Source organism: Leucopleurus acutus (genome assembly GCF_964270905.1).
Source record: "Leucopleurus acutus genome assembly, chromosome: 16".
Lineage (NCBI taxonomy): Eukaryota > Metazoa > Chordata > Mammalia > Artiodactyla > Delphinidae > Leucopleurus > Leucopleurus acutus.
Genome location: NC_139158.1, coordinates 62,680,252 through 62,700,783, shown reverse-complemented (window position 1 = coordinate 62,700,783; position 20,532 = coordinate 62,680,252). Strand labels below are relative to the sequence as shown.

The following is a 20,532-nucleotide window of genomic DNA, read 5'->3' as shown; positions in this document are numbered from 1 at the left end:
ATGGCCATCCAGAGGGCTGCTCAAAATGGTCCTCTGACTCTGGTTAGAGTTTCTGATTCCAAAGGGTTTTACGGCAAGGCCCAGGACCCTGCATTTTCAAAAGTGAGTTATAAACCCCTTCCTCCAGGGGTTTCCATGGGACATATTCTGAAATAACTGTTCTGGATGCACCAAACCTCCCTATGGCAATCGGGGCAGCGTAGCTGTGTTAGGAGCCAAGTGACTCCTCAGCCCGCACAAGCTTTGGTGGGGGGAATGCTGCCACCTAGGGGCTAAGAAAGAAACTGCCAAAGCTAGGGCCTGAGCCATGTTGATAAAAACATTTATTGAGCACTTTTTGAGTGCCGGGCACTATGCCAAACTCTATGCCAAACTCTTTGTACATTTCATCATACTGTATCCCAGTGACAGCCCTATGAGGTAGTACTGTCATAAGCCCCACTGTACAGATGAGGAATGCGGGGCTCAAAGAGGTGAAGTGACTTACCCAAGGTCACACAGCAAGTAAGTGTCAGCGCTTGGATCTGAATCCAGATCTGGCTCACAGCTGAACTCTAACCACAACACTCGAGTGCCTCCTATATGCCTACATCAGAGTCGTCTGGGGATGCTGGGAGAACTGCATGTGAAAAGGTTTAACAGGTAAGGGCTCCAACCATATCAGGTCCCTGAAGAGCAGCTTAACTAGAGACTGTCCCTAGGCAGCCTGGAGGAGGGGTGGGTGGGACTCCCCTGTCTTCTCTCTCAGGCAGCCTGACCACCAGCCTGGACCAGCCAGACCCTGGGCCATTCAGGCTCAGCTGCCTCAGATCCCAGAATGCTGCAGGGCTTCCCAGCAGGACAGGGGGCCCAGCGAGGCGACCTTGGGCCAGGGTTTACAGAGCATGTTCCAAAAGGATTTTGACCAATGGCTCACTTCCACTGGGAAGGATCTCTAGTCTGCTCCTAGAGGCCCCGGACCCAAAGGTGAGCATCAGGCAGGATGCGGGAGCAAACACAATGGGTCCATCACTCCGAGGCCTGGATGTAGACAGGCACAGCAAGCATGGCACACGGGCCCTCGGCCCCTGCCTGCAGCTCCGCCAAGGCCAGGTTGGAGCCCAGACCCTCGGCATGCCCGGGCACCACCAGCTCAGGTTCACCCCCCACTGTCCCACCCACTACGATGGACAGCACGGCATCTGGCTCCGAGAAGGGTGGCTTGCCTGGGGCGGCCTCGGGCACTGGCCCAGGCCCTGTGTCCTTCAGCTCCTCCAGCCCCAGTGGGTCAGGCAGGGGGGTCACCACCTTGCGGCCACCAGTGCTGCCGCTGCGGGGGGCTGCCCTCCTCCGGGGGGGCCGCCGGGCTTGCAGGTCCTTGTCCTTTTGGGGGCCGAGGCGGCAGCGGTGGTCCTTGAGGTACTTGTGGCGGGAAAAGCCCTTGGCGCAGCCGGCACAGCGGAACTTGTAGTTGCCTGTGTGGGCGCGCTGGTGCTCGGCGAGGTGGGCACGGCGACTGAAGGACTTGCTGCACAGGGCGCACTTGTGGAGCTTCATGCCTGGGGAGCGAGGGGAAGGCAGTGAGAGGCACCCAGACCCTTCACCCTGCAATGCTGCCCTGGCACTTGGAACAAAGCCCCGTTCCTCAGCTTGCCCTACGAGCATGGGTGTGATCTGGGCCCTGCTCCCTCCACTCTCATCTCCCACCTTCTCCCAGCCACTTACCCTGTGCCAGCCTCCTGCCTCTGGGCCTTTGCTTGTGCTGTTTCCCCTCTGCCTGGAACAGCAAGCTCAGCCCCTAACCTTGACTAACTTTACCAGGTCACCATCATCTCTCTCCTCTCTGGTCTGCCTGCCTCGTCCTGGCCGCCTCAGACCATTCCCCACAGGGCAGCTAGAGAGGTCTTGGTAAAACCTCTCCATGACACTCCCTGCTCCAAACCCTCCAGTGATTCCCCAAATTTCCCACAGAGCCGCCTGCAGCTGGCCACCCCCTTCACCTCTCAGACACATCCCCTTCCTCTCCCCTCTCTTGTTCTCTGAGCTCCAGGCCTCCCGCCCGCCTTTCCTTGTCTCAAACACCCGCCAGTCTCTTCCCTGCCTGAAGGCTTCGCACTTGCTGCTCCCTCACTCTGGAAGCCATTTCCGGCTCTTCTCCTCCCTCAGACTCAGCTTTCGTGTCACCTCCTCCGGGAAGCCCTCCCTGATACCCACTTCCCTTCTTTCTCTGCCCGCTCACTCTACTTATTTCCATCTTTGCCCTCAGCATATTTTACTGTAACATACGTACTTGTTTGCTGTTCATTTTCGATCTCTGCCACTGAATGCTAAGCTTCCCCAGGAGGGCAGGGTGGGCTTCTGCCTGATTCCCCCATGGCACCCCCAGTGCCTGACACGTGGTATTCTCGCAATAGTCACTCACTGGATGAATCACTAGTGCCTCCATATCCACCATGAAGTCAACTCCGTCCCACACACAGATTGTGCCATGGCCCCCTCAGCCTCCCTGGGATGACAGCTCAGAGAGGGGGCAGTGACTTGCCCGAGGCCACCCAGCAGGACAGTGGTAGTGCCAAGAATCAAGCCCAGGCCCTCTGTCTCCAAGTCCTCAATCTACTCTTAGTTTTCACACATTCTTTAGCCACTAGATCCTGTTTATAAACCAGTGGTTGTTAATCGGGGTGACTTTATTCCCCAAGGATCTTTTGGCTTGTCCCCGGAGACATACTTGGTTGTCATAACCATGGGGTAGAGGCCAGGGATGCTGCTGAACATCGTACAGTGCACAGGGCAGCCGCCCACAACAAAGAATTATCCAGCCCAAAATAGCAATAGTGCCGATATTGAGAAACCTTGTTCTATAGACCAAGTGGTATGTGGAAAGCCAGCCAAGCTGCTCTGGGGAAGCAGCAGCCCCAGGAGAAGCTCTGCGGAGCCACCGGGAAACTGAGTGGTGTGGAGACCCCCTACTCCACACCCCAGCTTCCTCGCTCTGCCGAGTGGGCCAAGGAACCTCCCTGGCCTTACCTTGGACCCACTCAGAACTGGATCTCCCTCCACACCTGACCCCACCTCTGTCACACTGGGTGCCTCTCTAATATACAGTCATCTCCTCCTGAGTCAGCTTCCTCCTCAGCCTGGGGGACTGTGTTGACTCACCTCCGTACAGCCTGAGGACTCAAACACAGGCCAGGCTCATGGCTCACAGGAGCAAAAGTCTATTGGCTGGAAGGTACCAGGCAGGGAAAATAAGCCTCACAGGATGTGTTTGCTCTTTCTGGGGCTCCTGCCCAGGGGGCTTGAGCTGAACCAGACCCTCCTGGCACGTCCAGGAGCCACTTACCGGAGTGGGAAAGGATATGAGCCTTCAGCTTGTCTGGCCGGTTGAACTCCTTACTGCAGCCCGTGTGTGTCCTAGGATCCAAAACGCTGGTCAGGGGAGCTCACTAAGCACAGGACTCTCTTGCTGGCCCCCCTGCTAGCCCTGGGCAGGATGGACTCGCTCATCCACCCTAAGGGCTGGGCAGGGAAGCAGCATGGGGGGTGAAGCAGCCAGGGAGGACCCAGGGCAGGACAAAAGGAGAGAGGGCCTGCAGCCCTCGGCCCTGACCCCCTTCTATTCCACAGCTGGGTAAACCTGCCCCCTCCCACCCACCGTCTCTACTCACAAGAAGGGGCATTTGTATTTCTTGAATGGCTCATGGATCAACATGTGTCTCTTCAGTTTGTCCTTGCGGTTGAACGCGGACTCACACACTGAGCATTTGTAGGGCTTCTCACCTGCAGGAGGAAACACAGATGGGGGACCAAGGGTGCCGTGAGAGGAAGTCTGAATATGGGGCGCAGGGGTCTCCATTAGAGGACAGCAACTCCTCTAGGGAGGTGGCCTGGGGGAATATTGCCTCTCCCTTTCCTCGGACTTTGCTTTGCCAAGGAGAAGAGGAGGCTGTTTCAGTTAGGATAGGCAGGAAGGGCCTCTCTGACGAGGCAACACCTGAGGTGGTGAGGGAGCGAGCCATGCAGGAATGTGGGAGTGAGGGTCCCAGGCAGGAGGACAGGTGGGGCACTGCATGTGTCTGAGGAACAATGGGGAGGCCCATGTGGCCGGGTTGGAGCAGGGGAGGGAGAATGAGGCAGAAGAGGAGGTGGGCAAGGCAGCCAGGCCCAAAAGGGAGGGCTTGGGAGGCCAAGGTATTTACTCTGAGCCGGATGAGAAGCCACCAGAGGGGCTGAGCAGAGGAGGGACAGGATCTGACTCGAGAGTCTCACAGGCTCCCTCTGGCTGGCTGGGTGTAGAGAACAGATTGAGGGTGTGAGGGTGGAGGCAGGAAGGAGGCTGGTACAAGAAATGGGAAGTGGCCAGGTACGGGTGATGTTCAGAAAGCAGAATCAGCAGCCCTTGCCAACGGACTGGCTGTGGGGCGTGAGAGAATCTAAGGCGTGGGCTGGGTGGATGGCCGTGACATTTACTGAAATGGGGTCCACCAAAGGGGAGGGGGGAATTACACCTTATCTGGTTGAATCCTTGCAACAAACCATAAGGTAAGTCCTAGACGAGAAAACTTAGGTTCCTGGTCTACACCTAGTGTTTGGGGGAAGTAAGATTCCAGCCCAGCAGTGTGACCCAGAGTCCACCTGAGTTGCCCCAGATCGTCTGCTGCAGAACCCATGCGTGGGGCTGGGGCTGAGGGGTGGCATGGAGAGCAGCTCTCACCTAACAGGGGTCAGGGGTCAGAAACTGCCCTTTGGAAAAGGGCTATTACTGGGTTGCTTTACTTCCTGCCATTATTTCCTCTCTGTTCTCCTCTCTGGGATGAATAAAGTACTTTTGAAAAATGCCAACCCAATGATTGAGGAAATTCTGGTCCTTATAATGGAATGTTCTGCAGTCATTAAAAAGATTAAGGTCGATCTGTGTTTCCTGATCTGGAAAGATCTCCTGGCTATATTGCTAGGGGGAAAAGAAAAGTGTAGGACAAGCTTAATACAGTCTCATTTTTGTTAGAAAAAAATACAATCCCCATACTCCAAAAAAGCCCTGGCCATATGGGTTTGTATCGACACAGAATATGCAGGGAGAAAGGTAGGGGAGGGTACACACCAAACTGTCAGTAGCAATTAAGATCTGAAGGGGGAATTTAACATTTTACTTTAGGTACTTCCATACTGCTTCCATTTTTACAAAAAGTATGTATTACTTTTGAATAATAATTATTTTAAAAACCAAAAAGAAAGCAATTTGGTAATATCTATCAAAATTGCCAATGAAGTTAGTTTTGTTTTCTTCTTTTATCATAAATATGAAATATATGTAACAGAAAATTTACCATTTTAACCATCTTTAAGTGTACACTTCAGGGGCATTAACTACGTTCTTACTGTCGTACTACCATCACCACTATCCATCTCCAGAACTTTTTCATCATCCCAAACTAAAACTCGGTACTGCATATACATTTTAACCTAGCATTTTTTCCACTGCTAGGAATGTACACTACAGATGTATTCCCAAAAGCTTGTCAAGAGACCCACACGGCATTGTGTATACAAACTAACAGCTGAAAAAATAATTTAAGTGTCCATCCATAGGGGACTGGTTAAATCAAAGATGGTAAATGCAGGAGAATACTATGCAGCTGAGAAAACGAAGGTGCCATTAGGAACATCTTCAAGGTACCTTGATAAGTGAAGAAAAATGGCACATAATAGAGTTATAACATGTGCCTGTTTGTGTAAAAGTAAGCACATGTTTTGTATAGATGTAAAATGAAACTAGAATGTCCCAGATGAGACCGCTAACAGTGATCACCTTTGGGGAGGGGAATTAGGATCACTCTTCAAACTGCAAACTCCAAGTCACAAACTGATGGTGGTTATTTTAACAACTAAAACTGTACAGATAGAAAATATTGTTTTGTGAAACTTCTGTTTCAGTATATTCTGTGTGTAAGTATGTGTTTCGCGGGTTGCATACAAAATGTATTTTTTACCGTAGGCCATAGTAAAAAAAAAAAAAAAAAGGATTGTCCATCTGAGGAGAGATGCTTTTGTATTACCAAGGATTTTTTCCTCAGGTTTTCTCAATCTTTAGACTGTTTTCAGTATAAAGCAGAACAGAATTTTTTAACTAATAAAAAACATTTTAAAGCTTAAAAGAAAATAAAGTGTCAATGTATCTCAGCTGGGGAACTAAGGAGAGAGGGTTCTATCCAGCTTTGGGAGGGAATTTTGCATCGAGCACAACGCCCCCACCCCCAGGGGCTCAGAATGACCTCAGGGGCAGAGCCAAGAGTCCCCCCACCCGCCTCCCGAGGCTCATCTCCACTCTAGTGTTGGTGGGAACCCCTTGTTCACTTGAGGGGGCAGGCAGGGGCCAGGAAGGGGATGGGAAGCGGGGATGAAGAGAGGGAGGGGATGGGCAGGAGGGGGCTCAGGAAGAAGGCTGAAGGAGATGAGGAGGAAGGCCAGAGGGGGATGGGAAGGGGAACAGAGAGGGTGTCTGGGGGGAGGGGAAGGGGGACTGAGCAGGAGTTGGTGGGGGACAGGGTACCCACCTGAGTGGATGTGAGCGTGCAGTTTGAGGTAGTGCTCCCGCCGGAAGAACTTCTTGCACACCTGGCACTTGAACCTGCCCCCGCTGCCATGGGTGGGCAGGTGACGCCGCAGGTAGCGTTCACAAGGAAACACCTGGCAGAACAGAGGAGTCAGCGTCAGGTCTGACTCACCAGCCCTCACCACGTTATGAGCTCAAGGGGCCCCTCGTTACCAGCCCTTACAGAAACATCTTCCTTTCTGCCCACTGGGGGTCAAGGCCCACAGTGTCAAGTTCAGCCATTAGAACCTCAAGGCTCCCACTACTCACCCATAAGCCCAGTCAAGACACGCGTGCCCTGAGCTTCTGCCCAGGCTGTTGTTTCTACCCAGGGAGCCTTTCTCTTAGCCTGACAAACTCCTACTCAGCCTTTAAGACCCAACTCAGGTCACTGCTTCTGTGAAGCCCTCCCTGACTCCTCAATGCCACACCAGGCAAAGCAAATTCCGCCCTTGAATGTCCACCCATATTTTTAAAGTCAGCATCTAACTTATTGAAACACAGCCCTTTGCTTGTACGGGATCTCCAAGAGGGCAGAGAGGGGCTTTCATTCCTCAGCACAGGGCCTGAATCAAATGACTGACAAGCAAAGGAATGAATGAAAAAATGAACAAATAACTGAAGAAATAAATGGAAAGGTAATAAAAAGCCAGAAAACACAGAAGCCAAAATCTCTTTCCTCCCCAGGCATAGGAAAAGCATTCGTTCGTTTTTTCATTCATCTGATACAGAGAAGTGGTCAAGGACACAGACCCATCAACTTACTAGCCCCATTATTTCCCAGCTGGATGACCTTTCTGTGCCTCGGTTTCCCTGTCTATAAAATGGAGACAGTAATAATTTGCCCACCTAGGGTTAAATGAGTCCGTTCGGACAAAATGCTCAGAATAGCATCTGGCACATGGTTCTTGCTAATTCACGATACCTTTTATTCAGACCACAAATTCCAAACCCCTAAATTAGGCTATATAATTAGAAACATCTACAATGAGGCCGAAGTGAAACCAGGGCTGTGTGTCCTGGAAAATCTGCCTCATAAGGTTGTAAGAAAATGAGTAGAACAAAGAAACCAGTTAAACACACCAGGGGGATGCAATCTGCAAAATCCAGACTTCAGGAAACTCCACAGGACCGATGGCCCAGTTTCTTCAACAAATACATTAAAAGAAAAAAGAAAGGCGCATCGATGGGGGGAATCTGTAGATTAACAGAAACTTTGGTCGCATCAACCAATCACAATATATCGACCTGATTCAAACAAACTTTACAAAAATTATGTTTTTGGGAAAAGTGGAAAATGGAACACTGCCTGGATATTTGATGATATGAAGGGCCAGGCTTCAGTGAGGGCTTCCAGATCCACTGAAAAGAAGAACCAGTAATAACAAGGATGATAAGACATCAGGAAGCTGGAGGCCGCTGTTCAGATGCTGGGCCTGGGCCCAGGAGAGGCCTCACTCCACGTCAGCCCGGCCTGGCCCGCCTGGCCCAGCAGTAGCACTGGGATGGCCACGGGTGGTGTCCAACGGGTGAGACGGGCCAGGCAGAGCTCTCGCTCTTCAAAGGCAAAGTCGTCTGCGGAGACAACCCCAAGCTTGGCCTGCACGTGTGTTGAGGCAGGAGGGGAGAAGGAGACGGTGGGGTCTTCACTCCATCACCTCTCGCCCCTATTTTCGCCCAGCCAGCAAGGGCAGGGTTCCCCACCTTTTGGCAGTGCGGGCAGGGGAAGTTGTGAGTGGCGGTCTGCAGGTGGTGCTCCAGTGCCTCCGGGGTGGAGTACTTGTTGACGCATTTGACACACCTACATGGGGAGGAGCAGAGAAGTGAGAGAGCTGTGTTCGGGGCTGGATGCCCCAGCAGGCGTGGGAACCAGCCACTCCCTGCCCCCAACACCAGGAGGCAAAATCCCACATCTGATTCATTCTCGAGCTTGCCACCGCCTCCATCCTAATCCAAACCATCTTGCTCGAACGTGTGCAGTAGCCTCCTCCCTGCCCTAATTCATTCTCCACAGGGGAGCCAGCAGGAGCCTTTAAAAATCAAAATCACAGCTTACCCTTCCCCCTCCCCACATCCTCAAGTCCATTCTCTAGTAGGTCTGTGTCTTTATTCACGTCTTGCCCCTAGGTTCTTCATGACCTTTTTTTTTTTCTTAGATTCCATATATATGTGTTAGCATACGGTATTTGTTTTTCTCTTTCTGACTTCACTCTGTATGACAGACTCTAGGTCCATCCACCTTACTACAAATAACTCAATTTTGTTTCTTTTTATGGCTGAGTAATATTCCATTGTATATATGTGCCACAAAGTAAGAGTGGCATGGACATATATACACTACCAAACGTAAAATAGATAGCTAGTGGGAAGCAGCCACATAGCACAGGGAGATCAGCCTGGTGCTTTGTGACCACCTAGAAGGGTGGGATAGGGAGGGTGGGAGGGAGGCAGACGTAAGAGGGAAGAGATATGGGCACATATGTATATGTATAACTGATTCACTCTGTTATAAAGCAGAAACTAACACAGCATTGTAAAGCAATTATACTCCAATAATGATGTTAATAAAAATAAAAAAATAAAATTATGTGTTTACGACAAAACCTTTTTTTTTAAATAAATTTACTTATTTTATTTAAAAAAAATCAAAATCAGACTATGTCACACCCTTGCTTAAAAATCCCCACCTTGGCTTACAAGGCCCTACTGGCCTGACTCACTCCCAGCTCTCAGCTTTCACCTTTCCCCATTGCCCATCTCACACCCTCTGCTCCAGGCCCCCCGGTCTCCTGAATGCACCCAGAACACACCAAACTCGACCCCACCTCAGGTTCTTTGTACTTGCTGTTCTTATGACCTGGAACACTCTTCCCCCCAGTCCTCCCCTTGGCAGCACCTGCTCAGCCTTCACATCTCAGCTCAAATGTCACCTCCTCAGAGAGTCCCTCCCCGACCACCCCGTCTCAAGGTGCCCCCCAGAGCCCAGCCCCAACCACTTCCTACTATGCTCTCCAGTTGTATTTTCTTCTTAGCAATTATTATCTGGAATCATTTATTTGCTTACTTCTCTGTCTCCTCCACCAGCAAGTGGGCTCTGGAGGCCAGGACCATATCTGTCTTGTTTGGCTTGTTCATAACCTGCTCTGAGCACCAGGGACAATCTCTTACATGAAACAGTCAGACAAGGACCCACTGTAGAGCACAAGGAACTCTACTCAGTACTCTGTAATGGCCTATATGGGAAAAGAATCTAAAAAGGAGTGGATAGATGTATAACTGATTCACTTTGCTGTACACCTGAAACTAACACAACATTGTAAATCAGCTATACTCCAATAAAAATTAAAAAAAAAAAAAAGTCAGACAGACAAGGATCCAGGTCTGGCTCCTTCCCATCTCTGACCCTCAGTTTCCTTATCCATAAAATGAGGTAGGAATTCCAAGTGGACCTGCCTCTCAGTTTTTCTTAAGATCATAACAAGAGTCAAAGGAAACACTGGTGCCAAACAGCTCATAAACTGCAAAGCACATAGGCATGGTCTTTACTCTAAACATCACTCGCTAACATGTCCACAAAAGAGCAGTTTCAGGCCTCAAGCCGCTCTAAGGAAAAGGTCCCACCATCCCCCCACCACAGAACATTCACCAGCAAATGGGCCCGTTTACAATGCAGTACCACTGAGGAATGCCAGAGGCAGGTGGGCAATTCATGTTGAAAACAGAACCATGGACCCTGCCATCTGTACACCAGGGCACGTGGGAAACCCGCAGTCAGGCTGCACCTGTGGTGGGCCCCAGGGATGCCCCTTCAGGCCACACCCTGAAAACCACAAGCTAAATGCCTCCAGATGGCAAGAAAGAAGGAGCAGGAGAGGTGAGAGCAGAGCTACCAGGAGGGCAGAGACCTGGTGAGCTAGTGGGAGGAAGAAGACAGGAATCGCACAGGCTCCAGCAGCAAGGATGCAGTTTCGCAGCACCATTAAATGAAAACTCCCTGCCAGAAACGCCACCCTAACTATGTCACCCAGAGTAACATCCCCAGCACCAGGCCAAACCAGAGTCATGTGTCTCCTGATACAGCACGCTGAGAAAGACACAGCGTCGCTTTGTGATACTCCTGCCAAAAGTGCCAATCCTGGCTCCACCCTGAGGTCAAATCAGACAAACCCAAACTGAGGGCATTTTACAAAATTACTCGCTTATACTCTTCCAAAATATTAAGGTCATGAAAGACAAAGACAGAATGAGAACTGTTCCAGCTTAAAGGGGACTAAAGAGACACAACAACCAAATACAATCTGGGATCCTGGATTGGATCCTGAGCCAGAAAAAACATTTTTTTTTTCTTTGTCTATAAAGGATGTTATTGGAACAATTAGAAATTTTTGAATAGGGTACATTAGGTAACAGAATTGTATTGATTTAACTTCCTGATCTTGATAACTACACTGTGCTTATGTAAGAGGTTATCCTCATTTTTAGAAAATACACACTAAAGAGAAAGGGTAAAGGAGCATCATGTCTGCAAATTATTCCCAAAAAGCTCAGAATGTGATAAAGTAAGTGTGTAAGGATTGTAATATCGGGGAAATCTGGATGAAGGGTGTATGTGGGAATTCTCTGTACTATTCTTATAACTTTTCTAGAAGTCTAAAATTATGTCAAAATAAGTTTAAAAAGAACACTTCCTGAAAGTGATTGCCTATGGGATGAGGGAGCGGGTCAGGGTGGATAGGGAATTCCTTTTCACTCTATGCCCTCCTGTAGTTTTTAAATATTGCATTGTATGCACATAGCAATTATTTTTTTCAAGTAGGTAATTAATCTTTTTTAAACCCCTCTGTGATCTTTGACCTGCAAAATCACTTCTAGGAACTTATTTACAAATGAGCAAAGATATTATGTCCAAAGTTGTTCCTGTAGTGTTGTTTATAATAATGACAAACTGGAAATAACCCAATTAACCTGCAATAAGGAATGAGTTAAATAAATTACAGCCCATCCACATACAATGGAATACTAAGTAGCTGTTTAAAAGACTGAGGCAGGTCTGTTTGTGCTGAGGTGCAAAGATATAAACATTACAGTTTTAAGTGGTAACACCAAAGTACACGGAATGATCCTATTAAATTTTAGACTGTTTGTCGGAAGTTGTGCAACAGGAAGATGGTGTGATGAATTTTCACCAGATTCAATAACTGTGTTTGGGATAACCTAACTCAAATATAGACTGTCATATTTATAGCTATAAATATGCTTATTACAGATATATACCAAAGGACATGTACCAAGAGGTTAACAGGGTTTTGTCTTCTTGTGGGTTTTTCTAAAAATCCATTTCTGTGCATTGAACATGGATGACTTTTGTAACTAGAAAAAAAATACATTGTATTTTTAAAAGGAAAAAGTAAACATACAGCATATATATAGTGACATGTATGAAATTCACTTGAGGGAGTTGGGGAGGCTCCACAGGCAGGCCAAGGCAATGTGGCCCAAAGCAGGCAGAGCAGCCGGACTGACAGGACCTGCCCCCGTGAAAATGGAATGAAACCACCACACCCACTTAAATGCCACCATGAGAGAGAAATAAACTCTCACCTTGTTAAAGCCACTGTTATTTTGGGTCCCTGTTACAAGCAACCAAACCTAGATTTAAATTATATAATTAATAAACATTGCAGCAATAATATTTATTGAGTACCTATTATGTTCCAGGCACCATGTCTAACTGCTTCACACTCATTTTACTTGATCCTTGTAAATAAACCAATAGGGTAGGCACTATCGTATCGCCATTTCACATGTGAGGAGACTGAAGTTCAGAGCGGCTGAATACCTTGTTGAGGTCATCCATCAGGTTTGCAGCTGAGCTCAGATTTGAGCACAGGGAGGTGGCTCCAGAGCTCTTATCATTACCCACTACAGCATTCCACCCTTGGGCCATCCAGATGGTGTCCTGCCTCCCCGCACCTTACTTTGGGGCCAGAAGCTCCAATGGCTACAAAGGGCCTCTGACACTCTAAGCTTGGCAAGAGAACCTGGGAGAAGTGATCTACTGCAGGCACAGGGCCATCATGGGGCTCAATTCTCAGCCTGTGAACTCCAAAACCAGAGCTATGAGGCTTCCACAGTCCAAGACAAGAGTTTGAATCCCAGCTCTGTACTGACGTTGTTACTCTGGTGGGCAGGTCACTTCTCCTCTCTGAGCCTCAATGTCCTCATCTTCAAAATGGGGAGAACACCACAGCTATGGACTGAACAGTGTCCCTCCAAAATCTGCATGTTGAAGTCCTGACCCTCAATGTAATGGTATTTGCAGATGGAGGCTTTGGGTAGTGATTAGGTTTAGATGAGATCATGAGTGTGGGATCCTCCAGGTAAGGTTAGTGCCCTTATAAGAAAAGACCAGACAGAAAGGATGCCCTCTCTCTCTCATGTGTCTATAATATTTTGTTATAGCCACCTCAGCTGACTGATACAACCTACCTCCCAGGATTGCGGGGATCAATGTCCCTAAGTCAGGCCAAGGCACCTAGTAGTTGCTCCCTTCCTTTTACTTGGCATCTCACTCTAGAGAGACACACAGCTACAGGGACTTATAGAATATCCACAGATTGGAACGGCAAAAGCAAAATAAAATGCCCTCTGAGAACAAATGAGAATTACTCATCATTATCCAGAAATCTCTACCCCTTAGCTGGTCAGAGCTTCACCTGGTTTTCCTGCCTCTTTGGCCCCATTTCCTAATCTCCCTCAGGGTCAGTTGCCCTACATCCCATTTCTCAAGCCCCAGTCCCCCTGCCAACTTCTCAAAGCTCTTGTGACTTCTAAAAGGTCCTCATGCCCTGGCCCCACTTTCTCTCCCAGGCCCCATGTAAACATCTCCTCCCCCTTCCATTCTACAGAACAGTCATTCTAAACCACATGCTATTTTATTTTATATCGCTACACCTGCTGTTCCTCCTGCTAGGAATGCACTTCCCACTACCCACTGTCTACCTGGCAAACTCCTACCCATCCTTCAAAACCCAGTTCAGATATCATTGTTCCTGGGACACCTTTGCTGCCCTACCTCCCACTTTGCGTAATATGTCTATGATAGCATTTTATCACAGTATATCCTAAGAATATATACACTCCTGTCTCCCTAAGCAGCCCATGCATTCTAAACTCAAGGTCTGTATTTACTTATTTTTGAACCCCAGAAGCCTCACCCAGGAGTTAGAGGGGGGCCCCATTAACAGAGGTCATCAGCTAAGTCTGTGCAGATACAGTTTGTACAGAGAAGCAAAAGCCATTCTAACATGAAAATATTCACTAGTGGACTAGAAGAAGTCCCTAGACAAACACTCCAATTTTTTTTTCACTATCCCCATGCACTACGTGCTGGGTTTTGTGAGGCAGCGGCTCCCAAGAGACATAAGGGAAATGCGCGGCGAAATGAATGCAGAGCAAAAATGAGGGGTTCCACCAAGTCATGAAAGTGATGCTGGATGACACCATCGGCATATGAGAGTCTAGAAGAGGAACCAGAAAGTAATCGAGGAAGAGAAACTCTACAAGGATGATCACAGGATCGATGGCTCCAAAGAGAATGATCTGAAGATCTAAGGACTAAAAGCATGAGGCAAAACGGAGGAAGCCCTTCATCATTTCTGCCAAAGGGACCTTCTTTATGACTGAAACAGAAAACTACAACAATGTAAAGGGTTGTCAGAAAACTACCCCCAATGAAATCTACATCTGATTCATTCCTTGTCCATTCTAAGAATCAGCATATAGCTTCAACTTTAACCTAAATTTTACAGATTATAAAACAAATGCATCTTATTTTTATGATTTTTGCTTTCAGATTTTGCTTTCAGACTTGTTCATTTTTTCATTTAAGAATCAGCGTACCATTCCAACTGTAACCTAAATTGTGTAGACTATCAGACGGAATACTATTTTCATAATATTTTACTTTAGAAAAAAAACAAATCTTTTTTCCATTATGAACAAGGAAAGAACATTGGCTTCCCTTTTTTAAGATTTTTTTTCTTTTTTTTTTAGGATAATTGTCTGCCAAGTTGAAGAATGATATAAGGCGGGCCAGCATCTCTTGCCCCCTTCAGTGCCAAGACACAGAACCCTCTCTGCCAGGCTGGACCCTGGAGCCTCAGATTCCCCTTTGAGATGTCCCACTGGTCCTGAGCAGTCAGAACCACCAAAGGACCAGACCCCTGGGCTCCCTGCAGGGAGAGGGAAAAGGGAGGGCACGTACTTGTAGACGGCACTGTCCTTCTTGGGGCTGTGCTGGGGCAGGAGGCTGTGTGAGTACTGATGCACACCCAGGTCGTACAGCGAGGGGAAGTCCTTGCCACAGAGGTGGCAACGGTAGCTCAGCTCCTCCTGGTGGCTCTTGATGTGCTCCAGAAAAGTGTCGAGCTTTGGGAATGTCTGCGCGCAGCTTTTGACCACACACTTGTACACCTTGAGGGAAGAGGCAGGGTCGGTGAGGAAAGGCAGGAGAGCTGCTCCACTGCCGCCCCCTGCCCTGTGGCATCCACCTCGAACACTGCTTGTGGAAGACCCAACTGCTGTTTCCCTGCTCCCCTGCTGCTGCAGTCTTGGTCTTATTTTGATTAGAGGGTCCCCTCCTCTCAGCCAGTCACAATGGCCCCATTACCCTCCCTGCAGGCTCTGTGTGGTCTGGGTGTGCTTAAGAAAAAATATCCAAAACCTGGAATGATAACATCTTGAAAAGATGTGAAAAGATGACATGACGTCCTTCCAATGTCATGCTAGAATAGTGGCTCTCCAACTTGAGCCTGCATCACGATAACAGATTATGCCACTCCCAGCGAATCTGATTCAGCAGGTCTGGGTGGCCTGAATATGTGCATTCCTACCAAGTGCCCAGGTGATGCTGAAGCTGCTGGGCCAGGGACCTCAATTGGAGAACTGCTGTCTGGCAGGCAGTTAGGTAAAGGCAGTTAAGCCACTGAGGGTCATCTCACCCTCTGGGTGATGTGACTTGTTTTGACTGTTTACTACTGATTAGGACCCAAGACTCTAAAGTTAAATGTCACCTTGTAGAAAACTGATCCAATGTAAATGATTTTTCTCATGTAGAAAAGATAACTCCAAAGGTTTTGGTGCCCTGAAGACATTAACCAGATTTGTATCTAACTTAGTAATCTTATTTCAGGATTCCTTTTTTTCACTGACATAGTTATATAAGGGTATAGATATCAGTGTTTCATATCCTCTTTTGACTGGCTTTGTCATCCTCCCAGTTCCCTCATTAATGAGTTAAGTAAAATTCTGACTCATGTTCACTATGTTATTTGTATGAGAATGATGTTTTTTAACATTTTGAAAATTATACTTTGACAAGTAGTACACACTCCTCATAGGGCTGCATGACACACTCAGATACAATTCCACATGCCCTTTCTTCCTAACAAAGTGAACCCTGATTTGTTCAGAGTGGCAAGATGCCAAATCAAGTTAAAACATTTGATCCCCTGGCTCCCTTACATCGAGTGTCAGCCATGTGACTCCTTTCTTGCCAATGATAAGTAGGCAGTAGTCTTTGGGGAAGGACTCACTCCCAGAACAAAAAGGCAAAAGCTTCCTAGGAGAAGTCCCCTCTGTTCTTTGCATTTGTCCTGACTGGAATATAGATGTGATGACTGGAGGTATAGCAGCCATCCTGCTACCTTGAGGATGAAAGCCACATGCTAAAGATGGCAGAGCAGAAAGCCAAGAGAACCCTGCTATATAAGCCCAATGCTACCTACTTATGGACCTCTTGTGATGTGAGAGGAAAAAAACCCTAACCAGTAAGCCAGTTATCTATTATTTGCAGCATGATAATGCACTCCTAAATGACAGAGCATATGCACTGGCTCTGACCAATGAGAGGTCTACAGAAGCCTTCTGGGAAAGGTTTCCTTGCTCCTAAAGAAGACACAGAAAATGCAACCCCTTTATGCTCACGGATAATACTGTGTTTGATCTTCTGCCTAGGAAGAGTGACTACCATCACAGGACCACAGGCAAACCACCAGCAGGGGACAAGGCCACACCCTGAGATAGTGGAGACAAGAGCTAGAAAGACACAGGGTCCTTGATGCTGGGTTGAGTCAACTGACTGTCTCAGGCCCAGAGCTGCCCTATCTTGGGTTTTCTTGTTATGTGAGATAACAAACTTCCTAATTGTTTAAGCTAGTTTGAGTCAAAGTTTTCTGTGATTTTCCCCCAAAGATATCCTAACTTAACTCCATCAATCTCCCTGCTAAGAATCTATCATAAGGGGACTTCCCTGGTAATGCAGTGGTTAAGAATCCTCCTGCCAATGCAGGGGACACGGGTTCGATCCCTGGTCTGGGAAGATCCCACATGCCACAGAGCAACTAAGCCTGTGCACCACAACTACTGAGCCTGCGCACCACAACTACTGAAGCCTGCGCTCCCTAGAGCCCATGCTCCGCAACAAGAGAAGCCACCGCAGTGAGAAGCCCACGCACCGCAACGAAGAGTAACCCCTGCTCGCTGCAACTAGAGAAAGCCCATGCTCAGCAGCGAAGACCCAACACAGCCAAAAGAAAAAAAAAAGAATCTATCATAAGGAAGAAGTAAGAGATGTGGACCAAGATTTGATTACAACAATGTTCACAACAGTTTTGTTTATAATAGCAAAACTCAGGAAGTAACCTAAATGTTCAACAATAGGGAATTTTAAAAAATGTAGCCATTGGGAATTCCCTGGTGGTCCAGTGGTTGGGACTCCACTGCTTCCACTGCAGCGGGTACAGGTTCGATCCTTGGTCAGGGAACTAAGATCCCTCGTGCCACATGGCATGGCCAAAAAAAAAAAATGTAGCCGTTAAAAATTATGTTTTGTTTTGTTTTTTTAAATAGTGACATGGAGACTTCACTGGTGGTCCAGTGGTTAAGAATCTGCCTTCCAATGCAGGGGACACGGGTTTGATCCCTGGTCAGGGAACTAACATCCCACATGTGGCGGGGCAACTAAGCCCGCGTGCTACAACTACTGAGCATGCAAGCCACAGCTAGAGAGCCCGTGTGCTGCAACTACAGAGCCCACGCACTCTGGAGCCCAAGCGCCACAACTAGAGAGAGAAAACCCGCACACCACAACCAGAGAAAAGCCCACTAGAGAGAAGCCACGTGCCGCCACTAAGACCTGACACAGCCAAAAATTAATTAAATAAATAAATATTTTTAAAAAATAGTGACACGAGTAAATGCTCAGAATATAAAATTAGATTCAAAAACAAAAAGCACAAGAAAATTTACACCAAGTGAAAAAAGTCAGTCTCAGAAGGCCACATACTTGACGATTCCACATATACAACATTCTCAAAATGACAAACTTATAAGGACAGAGAACAGATTAATTTTAGTGGTTTCCAGAGGCCAGGGATGTTGATGAGGAGCGTGGGTGTGACTACAAAAACCCAGCACAAGGGAGTCTCTGTGGTGATGGAATCCTTCTGTATCGTGATTGCAGTGGTGACTACTCAAATCTACACAGGTGATAAAATGACATAGAACTATACATACACTTTATATCAAAGTCAGTTTCCTATTTGTGATACTGTGCTCTGGTTATGTAAGAAGTAACCATTGAGGGGAACTGACTGAAGGGTATGAGGGACCTCTCTATACCATCTTTACAACTTCCTGAGAACCTACAATTCTTTAAAAAGTCTTTTAAAAAGCTATCTCAGAAAAAAAGCATACTTCAAAATTATATATGTGTACAGATCCCAATTATAATTTTAAAAAAAAAGAAAATCTACAAAACATACTGCATTTTGGGCTGCATTCATGGGAGGACACATTGCAAGGTGGTTAATGACATGGGGTTTGGAGTCAAATCAACCTGGCTTTGAAGCCTGACTCTGTCACTTACTGGCAGTGTGACTTAGGATGGGTCACTTCACCTCTCTGTGCTTCAGTTCCTTCACCTGGATATACTGAAAATGCCTATCTCTAAGGTTGTTATGAGAAGTAAATAAAGTATTGAATGTAAGGCACTTAGCAGAATACCCAGCATATAATAAATAGTAAATATTAACCTAAACATTCTTCAGACTTTTCTGAATTTTCTAATCTTACATTGGGTATATGATACTTTTATAAGGAGAAAAATAACTAATAAAGATTATTTAAAAAAAATAAAGACTGGAATAGAGTTACCATATAACCCAGCAATTCCACTCCTAGGTTTATACCCAAGAGAATTGAAAACATATGTTCATACAAAAACTTGTACACAAATGTCCACAAAAGTATTAGTCATAAAAGCCAAAAAGTAGAAACAACCTAAATGTCTATCAACTGATAAAAGGATATTCACAATGTGCTATATCCATACAACAGAATATTATTCGGCAATAAAAAGGAATAAAGTACTGATACCTGCTACAACACAAACGAAAACATTATCTCAAAAGACCACGTACTATATGGTTCCATTATTAAATGTCCAGAACAGGTAAATCCAAAGAGTCAGAAAACGGATCAGTGGTTGCCTGGGGCTGGGAGTAGGGGTGTGTGACTACTAACAGGTATAAAGTTTCCAGGGTAATAAAAATGTTCTAGAATTAGTGTGGTGATGGCTGCGTAACATTATGAATAGATTAAAAACTATTAAAGTGTACACTTTAAAAGGGTGAATTTTATGGTATATGAATTATGCCTCAATGGAAAAAAAAAAAGGCTGTAGTCTTAAATCCCCATAGGTAGGTTTTTAGACCCTAGGTCTTCTCAGAGGAGTAAGGATTCTTCCTGTGTCTGGTCCCTTCATTATACGACCCTTGAGAGGTGGGCTTCCTCCCCTGGGCAAGCACCATAACCGCCCAGTAAGCTGGCCCCACCCAGGCAGAACGGACGAGGAAGCTTGGTCCATCATGGTCACATGGTAGCTCAGAGCAGCCGAGGCCCACTCCTGTCCCTTTCTAGGCAGCACCAGTCAAGGCTCACGACTAGAGCCGGTGTTGCCCGCCCACCCCGACCCCTGCTCCCCGCCACCCACTTACCTGCTCATTCTTATGCTGGGTCATGTGGGACTTGAGCTGGAAGTAGGTACTGAACTTGCTGGGGCAGAACTGGCACAGGTAGGAGCTATCGATGAGGACCACCTGCTTGGCCTCCAGCTTGTCCCCCTCCTCCTCGCCTGCTGTGGGCAAGGCCTGGGGCTGCGGGGCACTCGACAGGGTCTGGCCCAACCCTACGGAGAAAGCCAGGGAGGGAAGTCACTGAGAAAGGCAGAGGGAGAGCCAGGACAGAGCCACGCCCCTCGGGAAGGACTCCCAGGGCACCTCCTGCGGGCTCCCCTGCATTCACCCCACCACCTACCACGAGCTCGGGGTTGGATGCTGTACCCGAGGCCCTGCACTCACACTCAGCTGGTGCACACAGACACAGCCATTCCAGGGGCCAACGTACTGAATACTTACATTCCAGAAGAGCTATGCCTCAAGTCTCCCCTCGCAGGCCTTCCCCTTGGACACCCTAGACCTCTCCGTGGTTGTTAACAACACTGACTGCCACCCCCAGCTGTACTCACAATGCCTCCCAGCTCCTTGTTCCAATTACAAGCATTTGTTTAGTTGTCCTTCCCTCACTCTCCCTGAGGACAGGGGCCTCTGACCTCATGTCCGTAGGCCCAGTGGCCTGGCACACAGTAGGCCTCCCTCCAAATGTTTGCTCAATGGTAGACACTCTGGTGCCAGGCACTGTAGGAGTTTTGAAAGAAATGGTTTCTTCTCTAGAGCTCACAGGAACTCAGAGGGCACACACAGAATGGCTAAACAACGCAGTAGGGTAGTTCCAACTGGCAGGTCACGTAAAAGTGGGCACATGTTGCTTGCACATTAGCTGCCTGTGGCTGGCGCTGCTTACCCCCAGGGCTGCATAGGGAGGCTCCAGCCAGACACAGC

At 47.6% G+C, this 20,532-nt stretch overlaps 1 protein-coding gene across 3 annotated transcripts in view; it reads right to left on the bottom strand.

Moving 5' to 3' along the window:
* Positions 1 to 1,008: 1,008 nt before the first annotated feature.
* ZNF341 (zinc finger protein 341) overlaps positions 1,009 to 20,532 on the bottom strand; it is a gene marked incomplete at its 3' end in the record, with an annotated part of 42,090 nt that continues 22,566 nt past the window's right edge. For all 3 annotated transcript variants that reach the window (XM_082858295.1, XM_082858294.1, XM_082858296.1), the window contains 7 exons: positions 19,630 to 19,820; positions 14,838 to 15,046; positions 8,276 to 8,372; positions 6,534 to 6,666; positions 3,648 to 3,759; positions 3,323 to 3,393; positions 1,009 to 1,538 (listed from right to left, as the gene is read on the bottom strand). In XM_082858295.1, the coding sequence (XP_082714421.1) occupies positions 1,009 to 1,538; positions 3,323 to 3,393; positions 3,648 to 3,759; positions 6,534 to 6,666; positions 8,276 to 8,372; positions 14,838 to 15,046; positions 19,630 to 19,820 (1,343 nt within the window). The remainder of the gene's footprint in view (positions 1,539 to 3,322; positions 3,394 to 3,647; positions 3,760 to 6,533; positions 6,667 to 8,275; positions 8,373 to 14,837; positions 15,047 to 19,629; positions 19,821 to 20,532) is intronic.